The 20983-nt window shown below is 33.3% G+C and overlaps 3 protein-coding genes across 4 annotated transcripts; 1 reads left to right on the plus strand and 2 right to left on the minus strand.

Annotated features, from left to right (window-relative positions):
• Positions 1 to 4280: 4280 nt before the first annotated feature.
• LOC104787820 (uncharacterized) lies at positions 4281 to 7139 on the plus strand. Of its 2 annotated transcripts, none has more exons than XM_010513465.3 (2): positions 4281 to 4601; positions 5721 to 7139. In XM_010513465.3, the coding sequence occupies exon 2, from the start codon at positions 5737 to 5739 to the stop codon at positions 6739 to 6741; it is 1005 nt and encodes a 334-aa protein (XP_010511767.1). In that variant the 5' UTR covers positions 4281 to 4601; positions 5721 to 5736; the 3' UTR covers positions 6742 to 7139. The 2 variants fall into 2 exon arrangements, with proteins under 2 accessions (XP_010511767.1, XP_019101611.1); XM_019246066.2 differs by lacking the exon at positions 4281 to 4601 and adding an exon at positions 5112 to 5291.
• Positions 7140 to 11126: 3987 nt separating this feature from the next.
• LOC147944777 (uncharacterized) lies at positions 11127 to 11931 on the minus strand. The gene is made up of 3 exons (XM_087512716.1): positions 11839 to 11931; positions 11537 to 11758; positions 11127 to 11453 (listed from the first exon to the last, which is right to left on the minus strand). Exons 1-3 carry the CDS (start codon positions 11914 to 11916, stop codon positions 11127 to 11129), a joined length of 627 nt encoding a protein of 208 aa, XP_087368842.1. The 5' UTR covers positions 11917 to 11931.
• Positions 11932 to 17729: 5798 nt separating this feature from the next.
• LOC104787821 (protein indeterminate-domain 14) lies at positions 17730 to 20404 on the minus strand. Its single transcript, XM_010513467.3, has 4 exons — positions 20275 to 20404; positions 19700 to 19927; positions 19201 to 19603; positions 17730 to 18739 (listed from the first exon to the last, which is right to left on the minus strand). Exons 2-4 carry the CDS (start codon positions 19848 to 19850, stop codon positions 18025 to 18027), a joined length of 1269 nt encoding a protein of 422 aa, XP_010511769.1. The 5' UTR covers positions 19851 to 19927; positions 20275 to 20404; the 3' UTR covers positions 17730 to 18024.
• Positions 20405 to 20983: the final 579 nt, after the last annotated feature.

The following is a 20983-nucleotide window of genomic DNA, read 5'->3' on the forward strand; positions in this document are numbered from 1 at the left end:
ATAAAAACAAAAATGTGTGAAAACAAAGAGATGTGAAAGAAAAAGGTGTGAAACAAAAATGTGCAAAAACTATCAAGTGCAAACATTGCAAGCTAGGGGTACAATGAAGAAACACAATTGTTGGATCAAAACATTACAACTATATATAAACAAATATGTGCAAAACAAAAAGGTGTGAAAACTAACATGTGCCTACATGAAAAGTTGGGGTGCGACAAAGAAACACAATTGTTGGATCAAAACGTTGCAACTTTTGAGATCATTAACAAAGGGTGAGATCATTAATACTACTCAAAGAACAAAAACTCTTTTCAAATTCCATAAAAAATTGTATATACATAAAAACAAAAAAGTGTGAAAACAAAGAAGTGTTAAACAAAAATGTATGAAAACTAACAATTGCAAACATTGAAAGCTAGGGGTACGAGAATAAACTTAATTTTTGGATCAAAACATTGCAACTTTATATAAACAAAGTTATAAACAAAGAGGTGTAAAAAAAAATTTGTGAAAACTAATAGTGCCAACATGGAAAGCTGGGGGTGCGACAAAGAAACATAATTTTTAGATCAAAACTTTGCAAATTTTCAGATCATTAACAAATGGTGAGATCATTAATAATGCTAAAAGAACAATTTTTTTTCTTTCAAAGTCCATAAAATTCTGTATATATATAAAAATAAAAAAGTGTGAAAACAAAGAGGTCTGAAACAAAAAGGTGTGAAACAAAAAGATGTGAATACTAACAAGTGCGAAAACTAACACCCCTAATTTCACCTTGGTATACAAATATTTGTATCAGGAAAAATTTCATAAAAATACACTAAATTATTTTCTCTATACTTGTACAAACCTTGAAAGGTTAGGCTATGACGTAGAAACACAATTGTTGGATTAAAACATTGCAACTTTATATTAACAAAAAGCTGTGAAACCTAACGGGTGCCAACATGGAAAACTGGGGATGCGATGAAGAAACACAATTGTTGGATCGAAACTTTGCAACTTTTGAGATCATTAACAAAAGGTGAGATAATTAATAATACTCAAAGAACATAAACTCTTTTCAAAGTCCATAAAGATATGTATATATAAAAACAAAGACGTGTGAAGACAAATAGGTGTGAAACAAAAAGATGCGAAAACTAACAAGTGCAAACATTGAAAGGTAAGGGTATGACAAAGTAACACAATTGTTGGATCAAAACATTGCAACTTTATATAAAAAAAGATGTGTAAAACAAAAAAGTGTGAAAACTAACGGGTGCCAACATGAAAAGTTGGGGGTGCGATGAAGAAACACAATTGTTGGATCAAAACTTTGCAAATTTTGAGATCATTAACAAAGGGTGAGATCAATAATGATATTCAAAGAACAAAATTGTTGGATCACAACTTTACAAATTTTAGATCATTAAAAAAGGATGAGATCATTAGTGATACTCAAAGAGCAAAAACTTTTTTCAAAGTCCATAAAAATCTGTATATATATAAAGACAAAAATGTGTGAAAACAAAGAGGTGTGAAACAAAAAGGTGTGAAACAAAAAAGTGAAAAAACTAACAAGTGCAAATATTGCAAGCTAGGGTTACGACGAAGAAAAAAAATTGTTGGATCAAAACATTACAACTATATATAAACAAATAGGTGCAAAACAAAAAGGTGTGAAAACTAACTGGTGCCTATAAGGAAAGTTTGGGTGCGACAAAGAAACACAATTGTTGGATAAAAACTTTGCAACTTTTGAGATCATTAACAAAGGGTGAGATCATTAATAATACTCAAAGAAAATTCCATAAAAATTTGTATATACATAAAAACAAAAAGGTGTGAAAACAAAGAAGTGTGAAACAAAAAGGTGTGAAAACTAACAAGTGCAAACATTGAAAGCTAGGGGTACAAGAAGAAACTCAATTTTTGGATCAAAACATTGCAACTTTATATAAACAAAGTAATAAACAAAGAGGTGTAAAACAAAAATTTGTAAAAACTAACAGTGCCAACATAGAAAGCTGGGGGTGCGACAAAGAAACATAATTTTTGGATCGAAACTTTGCATATTTTGAGATCATTAACAAATGGTGATATCATTAATAATACTCAAAGAACAAAGTTTTTTTCTTTCAAAGTCCATAAAATTCTGTATATATATAAAACAAAAAAGTGTGAAAACAAAGAGGTGTGAAACAAAAAGGTGAAAACCCTAATTTGAGAAAATCATGAGATTCGATAAAATTGCTGATCTTCTTCCCGGAAGAACTAATTGGCGTATAAACGCCAAGGTCTTACATTCTTGGAGTATCAGCAAGTTCTTTACAAAAAAAGTACTGCTTCTTGTGGATGTACAGGTTAGCGTTGTTAATTGAACATCATTCTTACTTAAATTTCAAATTTTAACAGTTCTTATATATATATATATACATATATATATATATATATATATATGAATTCTTACATAATTGTTATTAAACTCTAAAGGGTAACACAATTAAAGCTACATTTTTACCAAATACACTCGCTAAACTTCAAAAATATATCGACGATGGTGACTAATATGATATTAGAACTTTCAAAGTAATCAATCCAACTCTGAATGAGAGGAATACTCATCATCCTTATCAAATTAAATTCACGGACGATACTACTATGACGTTGGTCCAACAATTGAGTCTAAAGAATTACTTTTGATTCGAGGATTTGGATGATATATATCGTGGAAGCACAATTAATATTGATATGGTACAATATGTGAGTATAGTTAATTGTAAGTTTGTGTTTGGGAATCTAGAATCTTTATAAGATTTGTTGTAACTTTGTGTATTGGCCCCTCCCTTAGAAAAGTATGAATTAAACTTTTACAAAATGTAGATTTGCAACACTTTGGAAAACTAAATTCTATCTTTTCCCCAAATTAGATATTTGTGGGTGTATAGATGTGGAAGATAAAAGAAGACCTGAGAGTGCCATTAAACGTAATGAATTTGTTTTCACGTTGTTGAATTGCAGGTAAAAGACATTTACTCTACCTTTAGGACAGTTACATTTAAAAATTGTCTCTTTTCAGATTTTTTATTAATTTGATAAACATGTAGGAATGAAACTGTGAAGTGTCGTGTCAAAGATAACTACGCTTCTGAATTCATGTCTAAATGGCAATCAAACAGGTGCCACATCATATACAAATCCGAACCTGAGTCTTGTGTAATGCGGTTTGTGAAAGTCGGAGAATATGAAGGTATGTAACATAAAATAGTTCTGATATAATCATCATAAGGTAACCAATATATTCTCTCTGGAAATGTTTATAGGTGCACCATGTATCGAAAACACATTGACCTCTTCGAAGATCTTTATAAACCACAGTTCGAAGGAACGGTAAGATTTGATTATGTAAAAATAACTTTGTACACTTTATATATGATTATGTATGATGTTAAAATAATTTTGTTTCATACACTTAATATATTTATAGGTCTGAGTTTGCTGGACGTTATTACAAAAACCATGTAATGGAGCATCAAAGTGAGAGCTTGGAGATTCAGCCATAAAGAATGGACTCAGAAATGAAGTTACCGTGGCTTAATGAACTTTTTGTATATACAAACTTTAGTATAAATTTGAATGTTTGTAGTACCAAATACAATGGTCTAAACGAAAGTATATTTATGGGTTGCTTAAAATATTATTTTAATGGTCTAAACAAAATTACATATTATAGTCCCAAATTATTATATCAAGGTAATTAAAATTGACCGTAACAATTGTATTTGGCTCATTTAAAACTTTGTAACGGTCAATTTGGGCTTAAACTTTATAAATGAACTTTAAAATTTCAATTAAACTTTAAAAATGGACTTTAAATTTTAATTTATATTTTGCATATGTAGAGTAATACTATCAATAAACATTTTATTAACTATTCATTTTATTATTTTAAAAAATGAAAAAAAAAATATTTAATACGAAACTTACAAAAAAATAATTTATGTCTGAACATACGAACTAATATAAAAATTAAAAAAAATTAAACAAGCTTTTAAAATATATAAAAATTTTAATTCAACATTTTAAATAATTAAATTAATTTTTTTTTTCTTTTTTTCTATTCAGTTCTTGCCCTAGTTAACACTTACTCATCTATAAAATCTAACCTTACTCTTAAACATAAATCATCACTTTCACAAAACTTATCTCGTATCAGAGAGGCCAATCCCAAACCTTTAAAACATGGATAATGGCGCTTAGTTAATTTAAGTGGAAAGGTATCGTAAAAGTAGAGAACCCTTAAAAGTATTGGTGTATTGTGTATGATTCGTTATCAGGCCCATTGTCAAGGGCCTTGTAAAAACCTTTGCGTGCGCGCGTCAGTCTTACGCACTTTAAGGACGCGTGGATACCTTAACTCCACTACACGTGACGTGAGGAAAGAGAAACTCCGATTCGAGAGCCGTGGAGACGCTTCCACGCGAATCTCGCACTCCCACTCGTCTTCCTCGTCCCTCTCTACCTCTTCGTTTACCCTTACCTTACCTCTCTCGCTCGATCGATTTAGGCCTCTCCGTCTTCTTACGCTGTGTTTAAACCCTAATCTCTAATAAAAGGTGAAGTCTTTTGCTCCGTGTTCGCCTTGTCTTCATTTCTACTCTTTTCGTCTAATTAGCGATCTGGGTTAGTGTTTTCCTCGACGGATTTTGGTGGGTTCGTCTTAGATTATCAAGATGATATGTAAATTTTGGAAATTTTGAATTCGAACTTAAAGAGGATTTCTGGAAATTTCGGATTTTGTATAGCTATGACTTTTCCGATTTCGGATTTGGTTCATGGGATCGTTGAAAATTCGTTGGAATTGTATAATAGAACTTGTCAGGATCCATCTGGGTATTTCAATTTTTTTGATTTCTTGGGTTATGAGAACATTTCTATATTTTTCAGTTTTGTTTTAACTCTGCTTATATTTTTTATATAATTTTCTCTGGATCTGAGATGTGTCAAAGGTCATTGCTCCATGTGGATTAGATTAGATTAGATTCTAAGGTTTCTCCTTTGTTTAATTATTATTGATTCACTGTCATGTCGCGTGAGTTGTTCGGTGAAGCATGTTCCTTTTGGTTGTCTTGTAACATGTAGGCACATCTTTTTTTTTTTTGTTATTTTTATATTGCACTTTATGTGATCTTATTAACTTGTATTTGATGAGATGCGACTTCGTCTCTTCATCTGCTTTTTTTTCCATGAGTTTTGTGAATTGGTTGCTGAGAGTCTAGTCATTGTGTTATCTTGGGAGTAGTGAGGTATATTGCTTCGATTGTTTGATCTCTTTGTCGTTTTAGTCTAGTCATTGTGTTATCTTGATCTATTTGAATTACCATACTTTGATCTCAGTTTCATTAGATTGCTTTGCATTTGTATTTCCAGTGATATATGAATCCAATAACTGTCATCTAGCCATCTTTGTTTGAGTGACTATATACTGAATACATTTATTCCGAGGAATAGGTTGATATTGTTCCTGCTGTCAACATTAATGCCTGTTGGTTCGTTCTGATTCTGTAAAATTTATGGGCTTTCTTTGCCATTGATGCGAGATTGTGAAATATCTGTTATAAATGCGTATGTAGCTGGCTATATTCAAGAAGCATCATTGGTGCGGGATATTTCATAAAGAGATATCTCCTTGTATTGTTACAAACTTTTGCTAATCTTTTTTTGTAATTGTACAGGTTTGAATTTGAGATTATGGCCAAAGCTAGGAGGACAAGACGCAGGCTTCCTTTGCGACGCTTCAGGGCTAGAGCAAGGCCATACAAACTTCCATCTTCTAATCGGCTTGTGGGAAGGAACATGTTTGCAGAAGATTGTTCAAAGTGTCTAGAGAAGAGGGACTGGGAGAATGTTATATGCTCGGTTTGCATGGAGTGTCCGCACAATGCTGTTCTTCTCCTCTGCTCATCGCATGACAAGGGATGTCGTCCTTACATGTGTGGAACCAGTTTCCGGTATTCCAATTGCTTAGATCAGTACAAGAAAGCGTCAGCTAAGCTAAAGTCATCGAGCCATCATCAGATCAATAAATCTGAGCTTGGGAATCTCACATGCCCACTTTGTAGAGGCCAGGTGAAAGGTTGGACAATTGTACAGCCTGCTCGTGACTTTTTGAATCTTAAGAAGAGGATCTGTATGCAGGAGAATTGTGTGTTTGCTGGAACCTTCAAAGAGCTGAGGAAACACATGAAAATGGACCACCCTACTGCCAAGCCGCGTGAAGTGGATCCTGATGTGGAGCAGAATTGGAGAAGGCTTGAGATTGAGCATGACAGAGATGATGTTATGAGCACGATTAGGTCGACCATGCCTGGTTCAATGGTGTTTGGGGATTACGTGATAGAAAGGAACAATGCTGACGGTTCAGATTCAGATGAGGGTGGTGATCATGGTGGGATCGATGCTGGAATTGGTAGGAATCTTGTGAATGTTTTCCTTCTGTTGCATGCTTTTGGGGCACCAGGGAATCAGTTAAGGCGCTCTGATTCAGATTCGAATGACTCGACTACAATCAACCACGGAACAAGTGAGCTTAATTTCTCCGGAGAAGAGGAGGAAGAGGGGGAAGAAGAGAGGCATAGTAACAGTAACTCTTTGGCAAGTCGAATGAGGCGACAAGGACGCATTCTGATGGGACGTTCAGGTAGAAGACGTAGAGATAGAGAAGCTAACCAGAACACAGGTCTTCCTCCTAGATGAGAGAGATTACACTACTTCAAAACAAAACCCTTTGTCTCATTCTGGGTTTCAGGTAAGTTTTATGGTATGGTTAGGTACAAATGTAGTTTCCGTAAGTTCAAAACAAACACACAAAAAAAAAAAGGCTTTTGGCCTTTCTGCTTTCACCATTGGAGAATTTGGGAATTTGACTCGAATTTGTTTTCATGTGCTCTTTTAATGGCCAGAGAAGCAGGCTTCCAATCCCATGTTTTTTTACTGTATTCTGATGTAATTTTCTGGGTAGAAAAATTTCACATATATCTATCCTTGTGAATAAGCATAACTAGTGATGATGACCAATGAGGTCTGTTCACGAATTATGGAATGGTGGATGTTTCCTTCTGTTTATAAGTTCAATGCATGTGCCCTTAGTCGAATGAAATTGTTTGCTTTTCTTTGTTGGTTTCGAGACTTACCTTGTATCGTTGGTGTAAGCTTCGAAGACTACCAACTAAACATGTGTTTGGTTTCTCATTGTTTCTCTTTATAACATGATCTTATTTTGGTGCTAGTGTGTGATTTAAGTTTAACTATTTCGGATACTTTAGTCCGCTTGATACTAGAGTTTGGGGTCGGGTTAGGATTTGAGGAATCTTCACTCCGTTTGGTTTTTATTTTGGTGGGAGAGAAGCAAATGGAGAAGAGGAAAATGTCAATAAACAAAATGGTGGGGGCATCACTCTTACTATGTCTTCACTCTATCGTTCTCTTATTTTTTTACTGGTCGCTATCGAGGTTTGTCGTGTCCCCATTCTTTGGGCAAATTACAGAACCAATAAATGGAAGGAGGAGGGTGACTGTAATTGTGAACAAATTGGCAAAAGAAAAATATATATAGGCATTGGGTTTGGAATTGAGCGAGAAGTGGCATCCACCAAAAAAGCCAAAAGATAAACAAATGGTCTATGGAAGATAATGTCTAATATATCAGTCCATTTGGATCAATATAAACCTTATCTTCATGTTCCTCAAAGCTCCCTAGCTACACCATATTGATGGATATTCAAACAAAATTATAATCTTAATTACTTCATTCACCTATACATTTGGGAATCTTAAGATCTCATCAGCCGAAAGCGTTATCGAGAAGACAGACAAAAAAGAAAAAAAGAGGAAAAAATGTGTTGGCTTTTTAAAAGTTTGAGGTAAAATAAAGTTTTACTTTTAATAGGTGTCGGTATCTTTGAGAAAATTTAGCATTATTGTCTTTTTTATTTTTTTTTCCTCTTTTTCGTTTACATAATTTAGCATTATTGATAAATACTAGCTAGTAGTCACAGAAGTCTGTGTGTGTGTGTTTTCAATCATTTTGTTTCATATACGTACGTTAAGTTCTTCTTGGAAAACAGATGTATAGGAATATTGGCGATGCAGATATGCATGCATGAGGAAAATGATGATAACATGCAGCTTTTGTACTTTTTGTTATGTTGCATCATGTGACATCTAAACGAACCAATCCATGAGAATTGACACCGCTAAAGATACTATTACTACAAAAAGATAGACCACACTTTACTTTGAAATTGGATAACATAAATGGTTTGTTTATCATAGTTCATAGGTGAATACTATAATAAAGGATATGTTTTAACTTTCAGTTCGAATGTTTATTTGCTTGAAGCTCGGTGATAGACGATCTTATTTATACACAAGTAAAAATACACCAAGACATGATGTTTTTAGTTATAACAAAAATTGATTATGTATAGTTAAAACTTTTTGTAGCACTCGTTTTTTTTTTTTTCCTATATAGCTATCAATTCTATGTCATGATTCAAATCTTGTCTTATCAACAATATATCAAAAACTTGGTAAATAAATAAAAGGCTGAAAGAAGGAAATAAACGAAATATAGATAGCTATAAATATTTCTTGTAATAAAAAGAAATGAAATTTAATATAATAAACTAACAAGTAATATATTAGTATTAAAAGTTTTGTGTCGTCACGATGTGACATGACTGCATAAAGAAGGAGAAGAAGGAAATCATGGAAGTGAGTGAAGAAAGAGGGGTCTAGTGAGAGAGACTGATGACTGACTCCTAACCATTTCTAACATTGGCACTGAAATCCATGGCGTTTTTTTCTTCTCTTATTTCAGTTTTTTGATTATTTTTCGTGTAAATGAAACGACACCCACTTCTTCTATTCTGAAAACGACTTCTCTCTTCTCTTCTAATTTTACATATAAATGTATATCTCACATTGGTTTCACTTTTGCATGAATGGGCAGTTGAGCTTTTTTTAGTTTGTTCCTCCCAAATTATAGCACATATATGGTCCTTCCTTTCAGATATTAAAAAAAAAGTGTAGTTCTAAAATTTCACCGGTTCCATCGTTTGTATCATCAAGATTATCCATTTTGGGTCGCGCGGCTAATATTATAAACTGATTAGGTACATCTAAAATTATTTATTTGAAGTATACTTTTGGAAAATTATCGTGTAATTCAGATTATATTGTTCAACTCAACTTAGTCTAAGTTTTTAAAAACTTATTATTAGTATTTGAGCTTTCATAGATATGATTCATATGAATGGTTTAGTACATTTATAATTTGTGTGAAATATGTACTAGGGTACTTTTTTACTATATACACCGATTTTTTTTTCTAATTTCGTTGACAAAAAAGGAGGTGCATAGTGTAAAACAAAGACCCGTCCGATATATCTAGTACGATATAGTAGAATACGAAAGCTATAAAACAGTCAATTATAGTATTAAAGAAAGGAAAGGGAAGTAAAGGGATTGGCTTTAGTTGAATCTGAACTGAACCACACATGCATGTGTCAAGCAGTAGTAATGCTTCACCAGGAGCAGTCCTTTTCCTTCTGTATTACTCTCCGACATACATGCACACTTGAAGTTGAGTACCCTTCTTTCTTCTTATTTAATGTACTCCTTTTTTGTTCACTAAAAATAAAATAATAATAATAGTAACAAAGAACACTCATACACACACAATCCTATCCATTGTCAAATTATTCTCTCAACAACCCTCGTTTTCTAGGTTTCATTAGTCATTACAACATTAAAAACTAACTAAGCTCCTTCTAAAGTACTCCCTTTTATAAAATTTTATTGGTAAATTTAAATTTAAATAAAGCTCATTATATTTTGGTTACAATAACAAAATAACAATTTGGTGAATATGGACTCAGTAGGTGTACACTCTCTTGATTTAAAATAGGTAGTATATGTCAAACTTTTTCTAGTTATTCTGTAAAAATTTTAGATTAATTTTTAATAACATAATCAAAGCATATGTAATGCGCGAAATGCTAATTAACATTACCCCTTTATGTACTAGACAAAGACCCGTCCGATGTACGGATTTTAAACTTTTTAAATAAAATTAAATTTGATAAAAATATATTAAAATTTATTTTACATTATTTATAATTTTTCTTTTTGCTATAATACACTAATTTATATCCATATACAGTAAAACCTCTATAAATTAATAAAGTCGGGACCATGAAATTTCACTACAAGAAAATAATTTTATTGAGACGTATTTTTGAGACAAAAAAGTTTCGTCACAAATTTGTGACACTTTAAATACGATATTATGACTAAATTTATTTGTCACAAATTCATAGTATTTTCGTCACTATATTATGACGGAAAAAAAATCAGTAACGAAAGTTTGTCACACATAGTGACGAATATGCTACGATAATATTAATCGTCACTCTTATGACTACATTGTGACCAATATGTTGTTGCAAATTAGTTATGAACTTATAACAGATATGCAAGTCACAATTTGTGATATTAAAATGAGTAAACATTAGTCATAAAATAGTGTAAATTGTTATGTCACTACAAGAAAACATGGATTTGGCGACGACAAAAATAGTCACTTAACAGTCGCTAACTTCTTAGTTACGACTGATTGGCGACTGACTTACGTAGTCGCTAAACAGTGCGTCGCTAAAATAATCAGTCGCCAAATAGTCGACACGGAGCTACTAATTGGCGACTGATAATTGTGGTCGTTCTTCCCTCGCCAAACAGTCGCTAAATTTGCGACTGAATTTGCAACTCTTTAGCGACTGATCTGGTTACTCATTTGCGACTGTTTTGGTTACTGTTTTGTGTACGTTTTGGTTACTGTTTTACGACTGTTTAATTATCATGCTTTTTAAAAAATTCTAGTAAAAACGAATTATTTGATTTTGTAATAACAAAAAGGATTATGAAAACTATAACTAAAACATAACAAACATGAAATTAAACAAACACATAAGTTTAATTTTACATCCAAACATAACAAGAGTACAAGTCACAAAGATTACAAAAGTCACAAGATTACAAAAGTTTTCATAAAGGAAGGAGGGATAGTGAAGGAACCTAACTTAAACATCAAAGAGGTTTGGGTCATTGCTTTGAGACTCGAGGAAGGCGACATAGTTTGGGTTAGTCTTGAGGTAGCTCACCAAGCGTGAGATCTCTGCTTGTTGCTCAGATGCAACCCGTAGAGCCTCAGCTGCAACCCGTGAAGCCTCTGCTTCACGCTCTGCTTGTAGAGCTGCTTGTTGCTCTATTTTGCGGTTAGCTTCTTCAAGCTGTTGTTGCAGGCTTGTGAAAGTAGAAGACATTTCAGGGAACTTCCGCTTGCCCTTGATGAAACTCCCTAGGCTTCCAACCCCAAAGTATGCTCCTCTATCGTTTATGAAAGTAGACTGCATAACAAAACAGAGAAAAAGTTAACATCATTAATTACCAATGAAAGTTAATGATGCATATTAGAAAGAAGTAACATTACCTGAAGAAAGAGCTCATCATCCTCCTCGTGAGATAGCTCCGATCGACGTGATGTACCATCAGCTTGGTCGTCATTGTCTAGAGCAGCCAACTTAGCTTCCCTTTTTTGCTTATATGCCTCATGAACTGCTTGCGCCTTCTTATCCACAAAAGTCCCATCTTTTTTGGTATGAGTCCTAATGAAAACTTCAGGAATAGTTGGCGGTCTTCCCAATTCCACTTCCTGAAAAGTTAGACAATGAAAAGGTTAGATAATGAACCATCTGATGTAACTTATTAAACAATGAAAACTTATTAACTCACCATCTCTTGTTCGATTTGCAAGTAAGACTTCGGCCCTGATACATGCTTGTGAGGGCCAAGACCATTACAGTCAGACATTCGAGCTGCTGAAGTGGTTTCACTCTTTGCCATGGCTTCTTCTGTTCCAATAGTCACACATTTCTTTCCAAAGAGTTTTCTCAATCCAACTCGGTTTTGCTTCATCTCGCTGAGCTGCTGCCTTGGAAACCATGTCTTTCATACGGTTTTGACAAATGGTATAAAACTTTTCTTGAACGACACCGGTTAGTGAGGGATCCCAGGTGTGTGTTTTCTACAAAAGATGACTAGTGTTAGTGATACAAACAATCCAAAAAAACAAACTATAAATACAGAAATCAAATTGAAAGGAGTAGAAGTTTACCGTGAATTCCAAGAAGTAGTTTTCTCTTCTTGCAGTAGGAACACAACCCCAACTGTAATATGGCCCATCAAACTTGTTTGTAAACACTTTTGTAATATTTCGGGTAATCACTCCCTTGTCCTTACCAAACCTTATAACACAAACAAATCGAAAGTTAAATTATAATCAACAACAAACCTACTAATCTACTCAACAACAAATCGACAACAACAACAAACCTACTAATCTACTCAACAACAAACCTACTAATATAATCAACAACAAACCTTCTAAACAAACCTTCTAATCCAATGAAACAAACCTACTAAAACAATAAAACAATCCTTTCAATTCTAATCACTCTAATCAATCTAATCTACACAAACAATCCTTACCAAGTAGTTCCACGCTCTAATGTGGGAGAGAGGACAGTGGTGTACAACTCACGGCCTGGCTGGACGAGCATGGCATGTAAAGAAGCGAGTACATCAGCTGGGAGTTGTGATTCCCTTGCACCGTCATCCTCAGAATCAGCTTGGTCTTCTTCTTCCTGATGCGAGTTCTGCGCTTGAGAACTGTGGTGCGATCCAGAGCCAGCTCGAGGCTGAGAAGACAATGGACGATGATTTGAGATGTGAGGAGCCTGTCGAGGTAGCGGAGACTGTCGAGGTATAGTCGAGACCTGAGGAGACTGTCGAAGTGGACTCGAGAATTCTGGTGGATCCGTCGCAGAGGCGAGAGGCTGAGGAAAAGGACACCTGATTGGAGCTTCGCCATAAGGGGATACTCCTGGAAAGCTCCTCGAGTTGTGGAAAAGGTTTGTCGGAGGTGGATAGTCTCCGTAATGAGGCATCGGTCTCGCTGGAGGCTGGGGATTGGGACAGGAGTTCCCTGAGAATCAGTCTCTGGGTCTCGCTGGTTCGCCGGCGTGAAGGCATATTGGCTAGGAAGAGTCGCGGGTCTTTGATTCACCGGTTGTGAGGTTCCAGCGGTTCGATTTGAGGGGTTTCTTCTTCCTCCTCCTCTTTTCTTTGCTCCGGCCATCAACAACAAAAGAGAAACAAGAACGGTATGAAGATTTAGGGTTCTCGATTGAGATCAATTGAGATCTAGGGTTTTCTCGGGGAAGAAGAGAAATGAGGGATTAGGGTTTTCGCAGGATAAATATTAGATCGAGTTGGGTTTGGGCCGTTTTCTTACGGACCAAATTTGATTTAAGGCCCAAATTAAATAAATCGGTCGCTAAATAGTAGCTGCGTAGTCGCAACTTTTGGCGACTGCAAAACCGGTCTCCAAATTAGTCGCAAATTGGCGACTAAAATGAGACATTATAAATTAGTATCCAATTAGCGTCTATTTGGCGACTGTTTTGTTTTTGTAGCTATTAAGTAGCAAAACAATCGCAATTCAGTCGCTAAATTTAGCGACTGAGTTTTAAGTCGCAAATTGCAGTAGGCAAATCCATGTTTTCTTGTAGTGTGTAATTTATGTAAAACCCATTAAACCAAATCTCTAAACCTAATTTAAAAAGAATTATTTAAGAGATGATTAGGGTTTTATTCTTTATATTTTCGTGCCTCCAAAATCTAGAGAGAGAGAGAGAGTAAACCATTTGAGAGAAAGAGAACAAGGAGCCACAATTGAGATTAAGGACAGATCTTACATGTCCTAGGAGATGGTGGAAAAAAAAGGGTAAACGAACTCTTTTATGGACGAATTTTGGTGAGGAATTTCCCAACCCATATATGTAAGTTTTACCCAAAGGATTTTGTAACTCTTTTTGTAGATTAAAAGTTATACATGATTTCTCAAACCTATTCTGCGCAGATCCGCGAATTAACATAAGTCATCTTATGAAATCATTTCCCACTGTTACAAATTGAACCAGAAGCTGATCTACCTGCCGTTGGAAAGATCTGAGTCTTACCTTTCCAGAGAGCCTAAGATCGTTTCCATGGGAGTTATAATATGAAAGTTCTGATCGAATATGTGCAGCTGGTCGAATTTGTGATTTATTTTCTTTGTAAGAATCAAAATAGCTTATAATGTATATCTAATGTTTATGATTATAAAAAATTTGTATGATTATAAATTTTAAAAAATAATATTGTTTTGAGATTAATTTTTTAGTTATAATTTTTATCATATGCAATGAATTTTTTAGTAATAACTTAGCATTTGGAACTTACTTCTAATGATAAGATTGGACATTATGATAGTCACAAAATATCATGATTTTTGAGTATTTGTTAAAATTTTGCGACAAATTTTTAATTATCATTTGTGACTATTTGAGACTATAACTTCGTAATAATAAGATACATAATTAAAACATTATTTGAAACATGAATTGTGACGATTTAAAGACGTTTTGTTAGTCTGTAATTGAGACAATTTTGTTACTTTTTGTGTCGTAATTATTGATGACAAAATTGTTACTAATATATTCGTTGCTATTTTTGTGACGTTTTTGTTACAAAAAAAAATTTGTGACCATTGTATTGCAACCATTCAAAAATCGTCACAAATTCGTAACAATGTTTATATTGTGACTAAATACTTTTTATTGTGACTAAATATTTCGTCTTAATAAAATTATTTTCTTGTAGTGTTTTATTAATTTACAGAGGTTTTAATTTATCGATCATATTAATTTATAGAGAGACTTTCCTAATTTGGTAAAAAAATATAAAAAATAAGATTTAATCTTTATAACTAATATTTTTATAAAATCAATTACAATCAAAATAACAATTATCATGTTTTGAAAATAGCACTCAAAAATTTTTATATAGTAAAAATATTAAAAATGAACTCTAATAAAAATTAATGTGTAGATATATACATATATTTAGGTAATTTTATATAATTATTAATTTATATTATTGATGGAACCATATATTTACAAAGGAGTTTCAAAAAATTATTATTTTATTATATTATCGAATAGTGTATAAAATTACAATAGTTCCAACTTGGGACCGGAGAAATTTATTAATTTATAGAGATTATTAATATACCAAGTATTAATTTATAGAGGTTCTACTGTACAAATCTTTTATCTATGTTACCATTAAAAGTGTATTTTTTACAAATATATTATGTGAACAAATTAAGCCAACTATTAAATGTTTTTTTTACTTTCACTTTTGCATAGTTTCTTTATTTACTAAAATTGTTGGCTCAAAAAAGATTTCGAATAAAAAATAAATTATATCATAATAGTGTATGACCAATCATGGAGAAAACCTCAGTTCTGTTATCTTCCATTATAGAGAGAACCTTGCGTACAACCTCCTCTACAATGGAGAGAACTTTGGTTGCGCCTTCCTTCATTGGAAAGATAACTTTGCTTCCAACATTTCCCACATTCCTCTTTTGAGGAGATAACCTTGCGTCCAATCTCCTCCACCATAAAAAGACCCTCGGCTGTGCACTCCTCATACGTGGAGAGAACATGTTCACGTCTTTTATATAAAACTATCTAAAACTACTACAATAAATTTTAAAATACATTATTAGAAAAAGAAAATACATATATTAATCTTTTTTTTTTTGGGTCAACATATTAATCTTACCTATTTCAAACTGAAAAAAGAGAAAGTAGAAGTATATTTGGTTTTAAAAATTGGAAAATTTGCCTTCCCATTAAAATGTTTCACCATTAGAACAAAGTTGAAAGTAATATTTTTGAACAAATTATTTTGTTAGATGAAAAATATGAGATGTTCTATGTTTATGTAGAAGTGAATATTTACATCTTTTAGAATTAATAAATTACTGTATATTTTTCTTAATTTCTTTTCTATTTTTTGTAGCATTAATAACTTAATTAAAATAAGTAAATAATGTTATAATTTCGAATTTTATGAATTATATATATATATAATCTCCTTATAATTATTTAAAAACTGCTTTTTGTAATTTCTTATAATTATATTTTTATTAATATTGTTTAAAACAATTTTTTTGTTTTTTAATCATAATCTTAAATCCTCTATTAAATATTGACTTTTACACATATTAAAATTTTAGATTAATAACTTAACACATGTTAAAATTATGTTAATGGCTAACTTTCAAAACTCAGCTTTATATAATAAGATTGCTAATTAGTCAGTGAAAAAAAAAGATTAACGATAACTAAAACTATTTATTCTTTTGTCAACTAGTATTATAAATTCTAATCCGAATAGTGGTACATTAACCATACCAATACAAACCACCACTTGATTACAGATTTTGTTCGCCTGATAATGATTATAAGCTTTTTGTTAGAAAACGACGTTTACAATGTATTTCATATAATAGTACATTTATATACCATAGATAGTGAGGCATAATTATAACCTTGGAGGAAATGATTCGTTAGAGTATTAAAGAGACCCACATGGCAACCATGCAAGCGTTTAATTTGTAGTTATGACTCGCACCAAATAAATATCTCGTCTTTCGCCATGGTTCTTCTAATTTTTTTTTTCTAAAAGATTGATTCTAGTAATGATTGATTGTAAGATACTTTTTGTAAAATAAACTTGGTATATATATGGCATAATTTTAATAAAGTTGCATGATCTATCGACAAGAAAACCTGATAATTCTACATAGTAGTAGAAAATTTAATAAATCTATATTATATAAAGCAAAAAAAAAATCTTGATTATGGAATTTAAAATTTTGTCTTTGCTGATTTTTTGATAATGTTATACTATATATTAACTTTATAAAAAAATCTAAAGCCTAATTATTACTATAAGTTCAGGAAACTGTTGAAACATAAAACTTTATATAACATTATAATTATTAGATATGAAGAAAGGTTTGTTTTACAATTGTTTTTTTTCTTTCAGATGTAATCAGTTTTCTAAAGTTTTATAAAGATTAGATTAATCAGTTTTGTTTATTTTAGAAAAATGAGAAAACCAAAGTTCAAAATGAAAATGCATAGAGATCAAAATTGTTTTTTTGTCAACTATTGGGTCACAACAGGCCGGCCCATTAGTCTAATCTCTACATTCGTAAGGAGCGGATCTTGATCCTAAGTGTTGTGTATTAAAGACTTATCTTTGACCATTGCCCTAAGATCACTCCATAAAATTGTTTTTTTCCTACAAACCAAAAGTTTAATCGAGTTTTTTTTACGAGAAAAAATAATTAAGTTGTGTTTAAGGGTCAAAAGATATCTCATGAGATTTTGTCTTTAAGTGAAAAGATATGATTTCTTTTTTGGTCACATTGAGACCAAAAACCCACAAAATCCAGATAATATCTACAACTAATCAAATTAAAGTCTACCATCCAATTCAACAGACGTTTACAAACTACGGTCTACTCTACACGGGCGTGAGATGTGGAGAGAATAGTTTCTACCTGAAAATTTTACTCATTTGACCTAATCATTATGCCTTGCATTTAATGCAAATATATTTTGTCTGTTGAAAATGCAAATATTTGTGGGGATTTGTAAAAAACCAAAACATCCTTACCAAACTGAAAGTAAGATTAGTTATCTCTAACTAATAAACGTATGTTTGAGTTATAACCCGTTTATTACATTAACCAAGTTACAATATCCAGCAACCAACATACCCAACACATTCATTCATGCATACAACAAATTAAACTCTTCTCTTCTTTGGTTTTGTTTGAGAAACAAAAAAAATCAAACCCAAGTGAATACCCAACCCTGGTTACCCACAAACCAAGAGATATATATAAAAAAAAACCAACGAATATGAAAAGATCTCGAATTCCAATCAAAGAAACAAAAAAAGAAAGAAGAAGAAGAATATTTTCTTTTATCTGTTGTGTTATCTCTTCAAGGTCTATGACGATGCTCTATCACTTGCCTTTTCCCCTTCGGTAGTCGCCGAAGACACGTAGCTCACCGCGAGAGACGTGCTCTCGTCAGTACAATGCGGCTGAGAAGGAGGAGGAACCGAAGCAGCCGGGGCTTGGAAGTGTTGCTTGCAATTGTGGCAAGTGATTAGCATCATCGTTGCACTAATCCTTCTGCTTGCTTCTTCTCTAAAAATCTGAGCCTTGTGAAGCTCAGCTCTCGCATGTTGCCTTATTCTCTTGGCTTCAGCAAACTCCAATTCCGCGATTTCGATCTGCCTTTTTACTTCTCTTCTAGCCTCCTCTCTTTCTAGGCTCGTCTCTCCCTTCTCGTAGCTCTTCCTCTCAACTTCTGACATAGTCGTCTGATCCAACGTCCCTATAGACAGACTAAGGCTGGTCTCATCTGTACTATACCTGGATGGAAGTAGCTGAAGCTCGATGCCACCATTAGTAGCGCACGAGGAACCGAAAGGATAGAGCAAAGAGGATGGTTGTTGATCGAACGGTGGAGATTTTCTTCTTTGTAAAGGATGTCCAGGCAATATAGGACCAATGGAGAGGTCAGCGTTTTCGCTGTTATCGGCAGTCGAAGCGGTTTGTGTAGCGTTCGCGGTGTGTTGCTGCTGTGGTAAACGGTGGTTGGAGGGTTGGGATCGGCGAACGGTGCAATTGTCTTGGTGCTCTATAAAACTCTCCACTCTGATAAACAAGAGTGTTATTATATAAGTTAACTAAAATGGAAAGCACAAAGGAATATTTGTGTCTCGTAGCAAATAATTATAAATAATTAAGTTAGTGGAGTTAGGTATCTTTTGGATTATATATATGAGCATGAGATGCAAGACTTCAAGGTTTGGTATGGTATATAATTAACAAATTGAGATAATGAAATCTGTGATATGGGGTCAACGTAAGTAATCAAAAAACAGTTCCTAATTAATAAATTAATGAAAGTGTTTTCAGACAACAGTCCAAAGCAAAACATCATCAGATTCCATTAGTAACGTTGTTTCAAGATCTGTGTGCGTTATCTAAAATCAAAACATGTACACGCCATACTAGAAAAAACATTCTTTTGATTTATTTTAAGGATTCGTATACATATATATTTAATAAAATTAATAATTAAAAAACTAGGGTTTGTGACTAAGAGATGGAACCTGGAGAAAACACGGCCGCAGTCACAAGAGTGGCCACGAGTGCCACAAGTCTTGAGATGAGCTTTGTAATCAGATTGAACAGCGTAGCCTTTCGAGCATCGCTCGCAGATCCATTGCTTATGGTTGCTGTGTTTTCTCCTGAAGTGTTTCTTGATTCCCACGAGATCTCCAAGCGCGTGGCAAGGGTTGTGATGGAGACATGTCGGTTCCGGACAGACGTAGACTCTCTTCCTCACTTCCTCGTTGGTCTCTCTTTTAAGAAGCTTCCATGGAACTTTATGCCGTCTCCTGTGCATCTGTAGATTCTGGTCCCTTTGAAAACCTTGGTTACAGATCTCACACACGTACCGATCCGATTCTAGTAACGTTCTTGGTGATAAAGACACCACCTCCGCCTCCGGATCTGCCACCGCAAACAAAATTTAAAAACTCTTATAACCATATTTTACTCAGTGCTTAATCTAAAAAGGAAAAAAACTTGACGGAATTGCTGATATACCTGGTGTCCCGGCGGGTCTCCGTTTCCTCTTCTGAGTCACGGCGGTTCCATTACCGTCGGGAAGAAGATCGGAGGAAGATGAAGACGGAGGAGGGTTGCGATGATGGTTGTTGAGGTTCTTGGTGTTATTGCTTCTCTCGTAGTCTATCATCGGATGAGGTTTTTAATCTCTCTTTTTGTTTTTTATCTCAAAGACAGTGTGGTTTATAGTGAGAAGGGGAACTGTGACTAATGAAAAATAAGAACAAAATTGAGGAATCTTTTGTTTTTCATGTAAAGAAAGAAAGGAGAGATTGTTTCTTTTTATTTTTATGTTTCCTTATTTATTTGGTAGAGAGTGATCAGTACTCATCTATCTTTACTAATAGAGGAAGAAAGTAAGATGAGTTAAGAGAGAGAAACAAAGGGAGCTTTGTTTTCTGAAATCATCTTTATTTTATTTTTCTCACATAAAGGGAAGAAAAGCTTTTCTATTCCCCTTTTACTATCCATCTTTTTATAATTTTCTTGGAAAAGAAAGAAAAAAAAAAGATGAAACTTTCAACTTTTTGTTAATTGTTTCATTGACCTCTTACCTTAGATGGAGAAATGCATTGTATGGTCTTTGGTGCTTCAATCTTCATTCAGAGTAGTTATGAACCTCTCTCTTTATCTCTCTCTCCTTTCTATCTGTACACTGTTTGTTTACAAACACAAAACATATATATGAAGAGAGAAAGAGAGATGTTTATACATATAAAGAGAGTGGGACAAGGAGCTTGGAGCCCACATTAACATCAGGACAAGAAACAAAAAAACATCCCCTTTCACTACAAAACAATTACAAGTCATTATTATTTCATATCATACAATACAATATTCGATCGGACTGAGTAAGTTTTCTTTATTTTTTCTTGTTCAAAGATAAATAAAGAAAGGATTGGTGAAAATTCAAATGGAATCTTGAAAATTTGATTGTTAAAGAGTACATGTTTTTTAATGGTGACAAATGTATGTGTAGCCTTTAGCCTTTAGGGCTGGTGTAAATATAAGGGAAGGGACATGAGAATATTTGTTTTGGAAATAAGACACATGCATATACCCAATTTCATGTTTTTCCGTATGTTAACAAATATACAATGTGGTGCCATCATCTCATACCTTTTTTATATAAGAAATAGGGTTTAATCAAATATGAATACTGTGCCCACAAGTGAGACGAATCAGAAAATTTTACAAGAAAAACAAAAAACAAACACAAACCCTAGAGTCAGATTTGGTTTTGGAGTGTCAGCTGAGACCAAT

This window comes from Camelina sativa, chromosome 5 (assembly GCF_030686135.1).
Source record: "Camelina sativa cultivar CO46 ecotype springtype chromosome 5, ASM3068613v1".
Lineage (NCBI taxonomy): Eukaryota > Viridiplantae > Streptophyta > Magnoliopsida > Brassicales > Brassicaceae > Camelina > Camelina sativa.

What these genes read in the sequence shown, in the direction of transcription:
- LOC147944777 (XM_087512716.1), bottom strand. Translation starts at nt 11,916, where the DNA reads ATGTCTGACTGTAATGGTCTTGGCCCTCACAAGCATGTATCAGGGCCG. An exon ending in TGCAAATCGAACAAGAGATG is followed by an intron (nt 11,759 to 11,838) that starts GTGAGTTAATAA and finishes CTAACTTTTCAG; the next exon opens with GAAGTGGAATTGGGAAGACC. An exon ending in ATGATGAGCTCTTTCTTCAG is followed by an intron (nt 11,454 to 11,536) that starts GTAATGTTACTT and finishes TTTGTTATGCAG; the next exon opens with TCTACTTTCATAAACGATAG.
- LOC104787821 (XM_010513467.3), bottom strand. Translation starts at nt 19,850, where the DNA reads ATGATAGACTACGAGAGAAGCAATAACACCAAGAACCTCAACAACCAT. An exon ending in GAGACCCGCCGGGACACCAG is followed by an intron (nt 19,604 to 19,699) that starts GTATATCAGCAA and finishes TTGCGGTGGCAG; the next exon opens with ATCCGGAGGCGGAGGTGGTG. An exon ending in TGCGGCCGTGTTTTCTCCAG is followed by an intron (nt 18,740 to 19,200) that starts GTTCCATCTCTT and finishes CTTGTTTATCAG; the next exon opens with AGTGGAGAGTTTTATAGAGC.
- LOC104787820 (XM_010513465.3), top strand. Translation starts at nt 5,737, where the DNA reads ATGGCCAAAGCTAGGAGGACAAGACGCAGGCTTCCTTTGCGACGCTTC.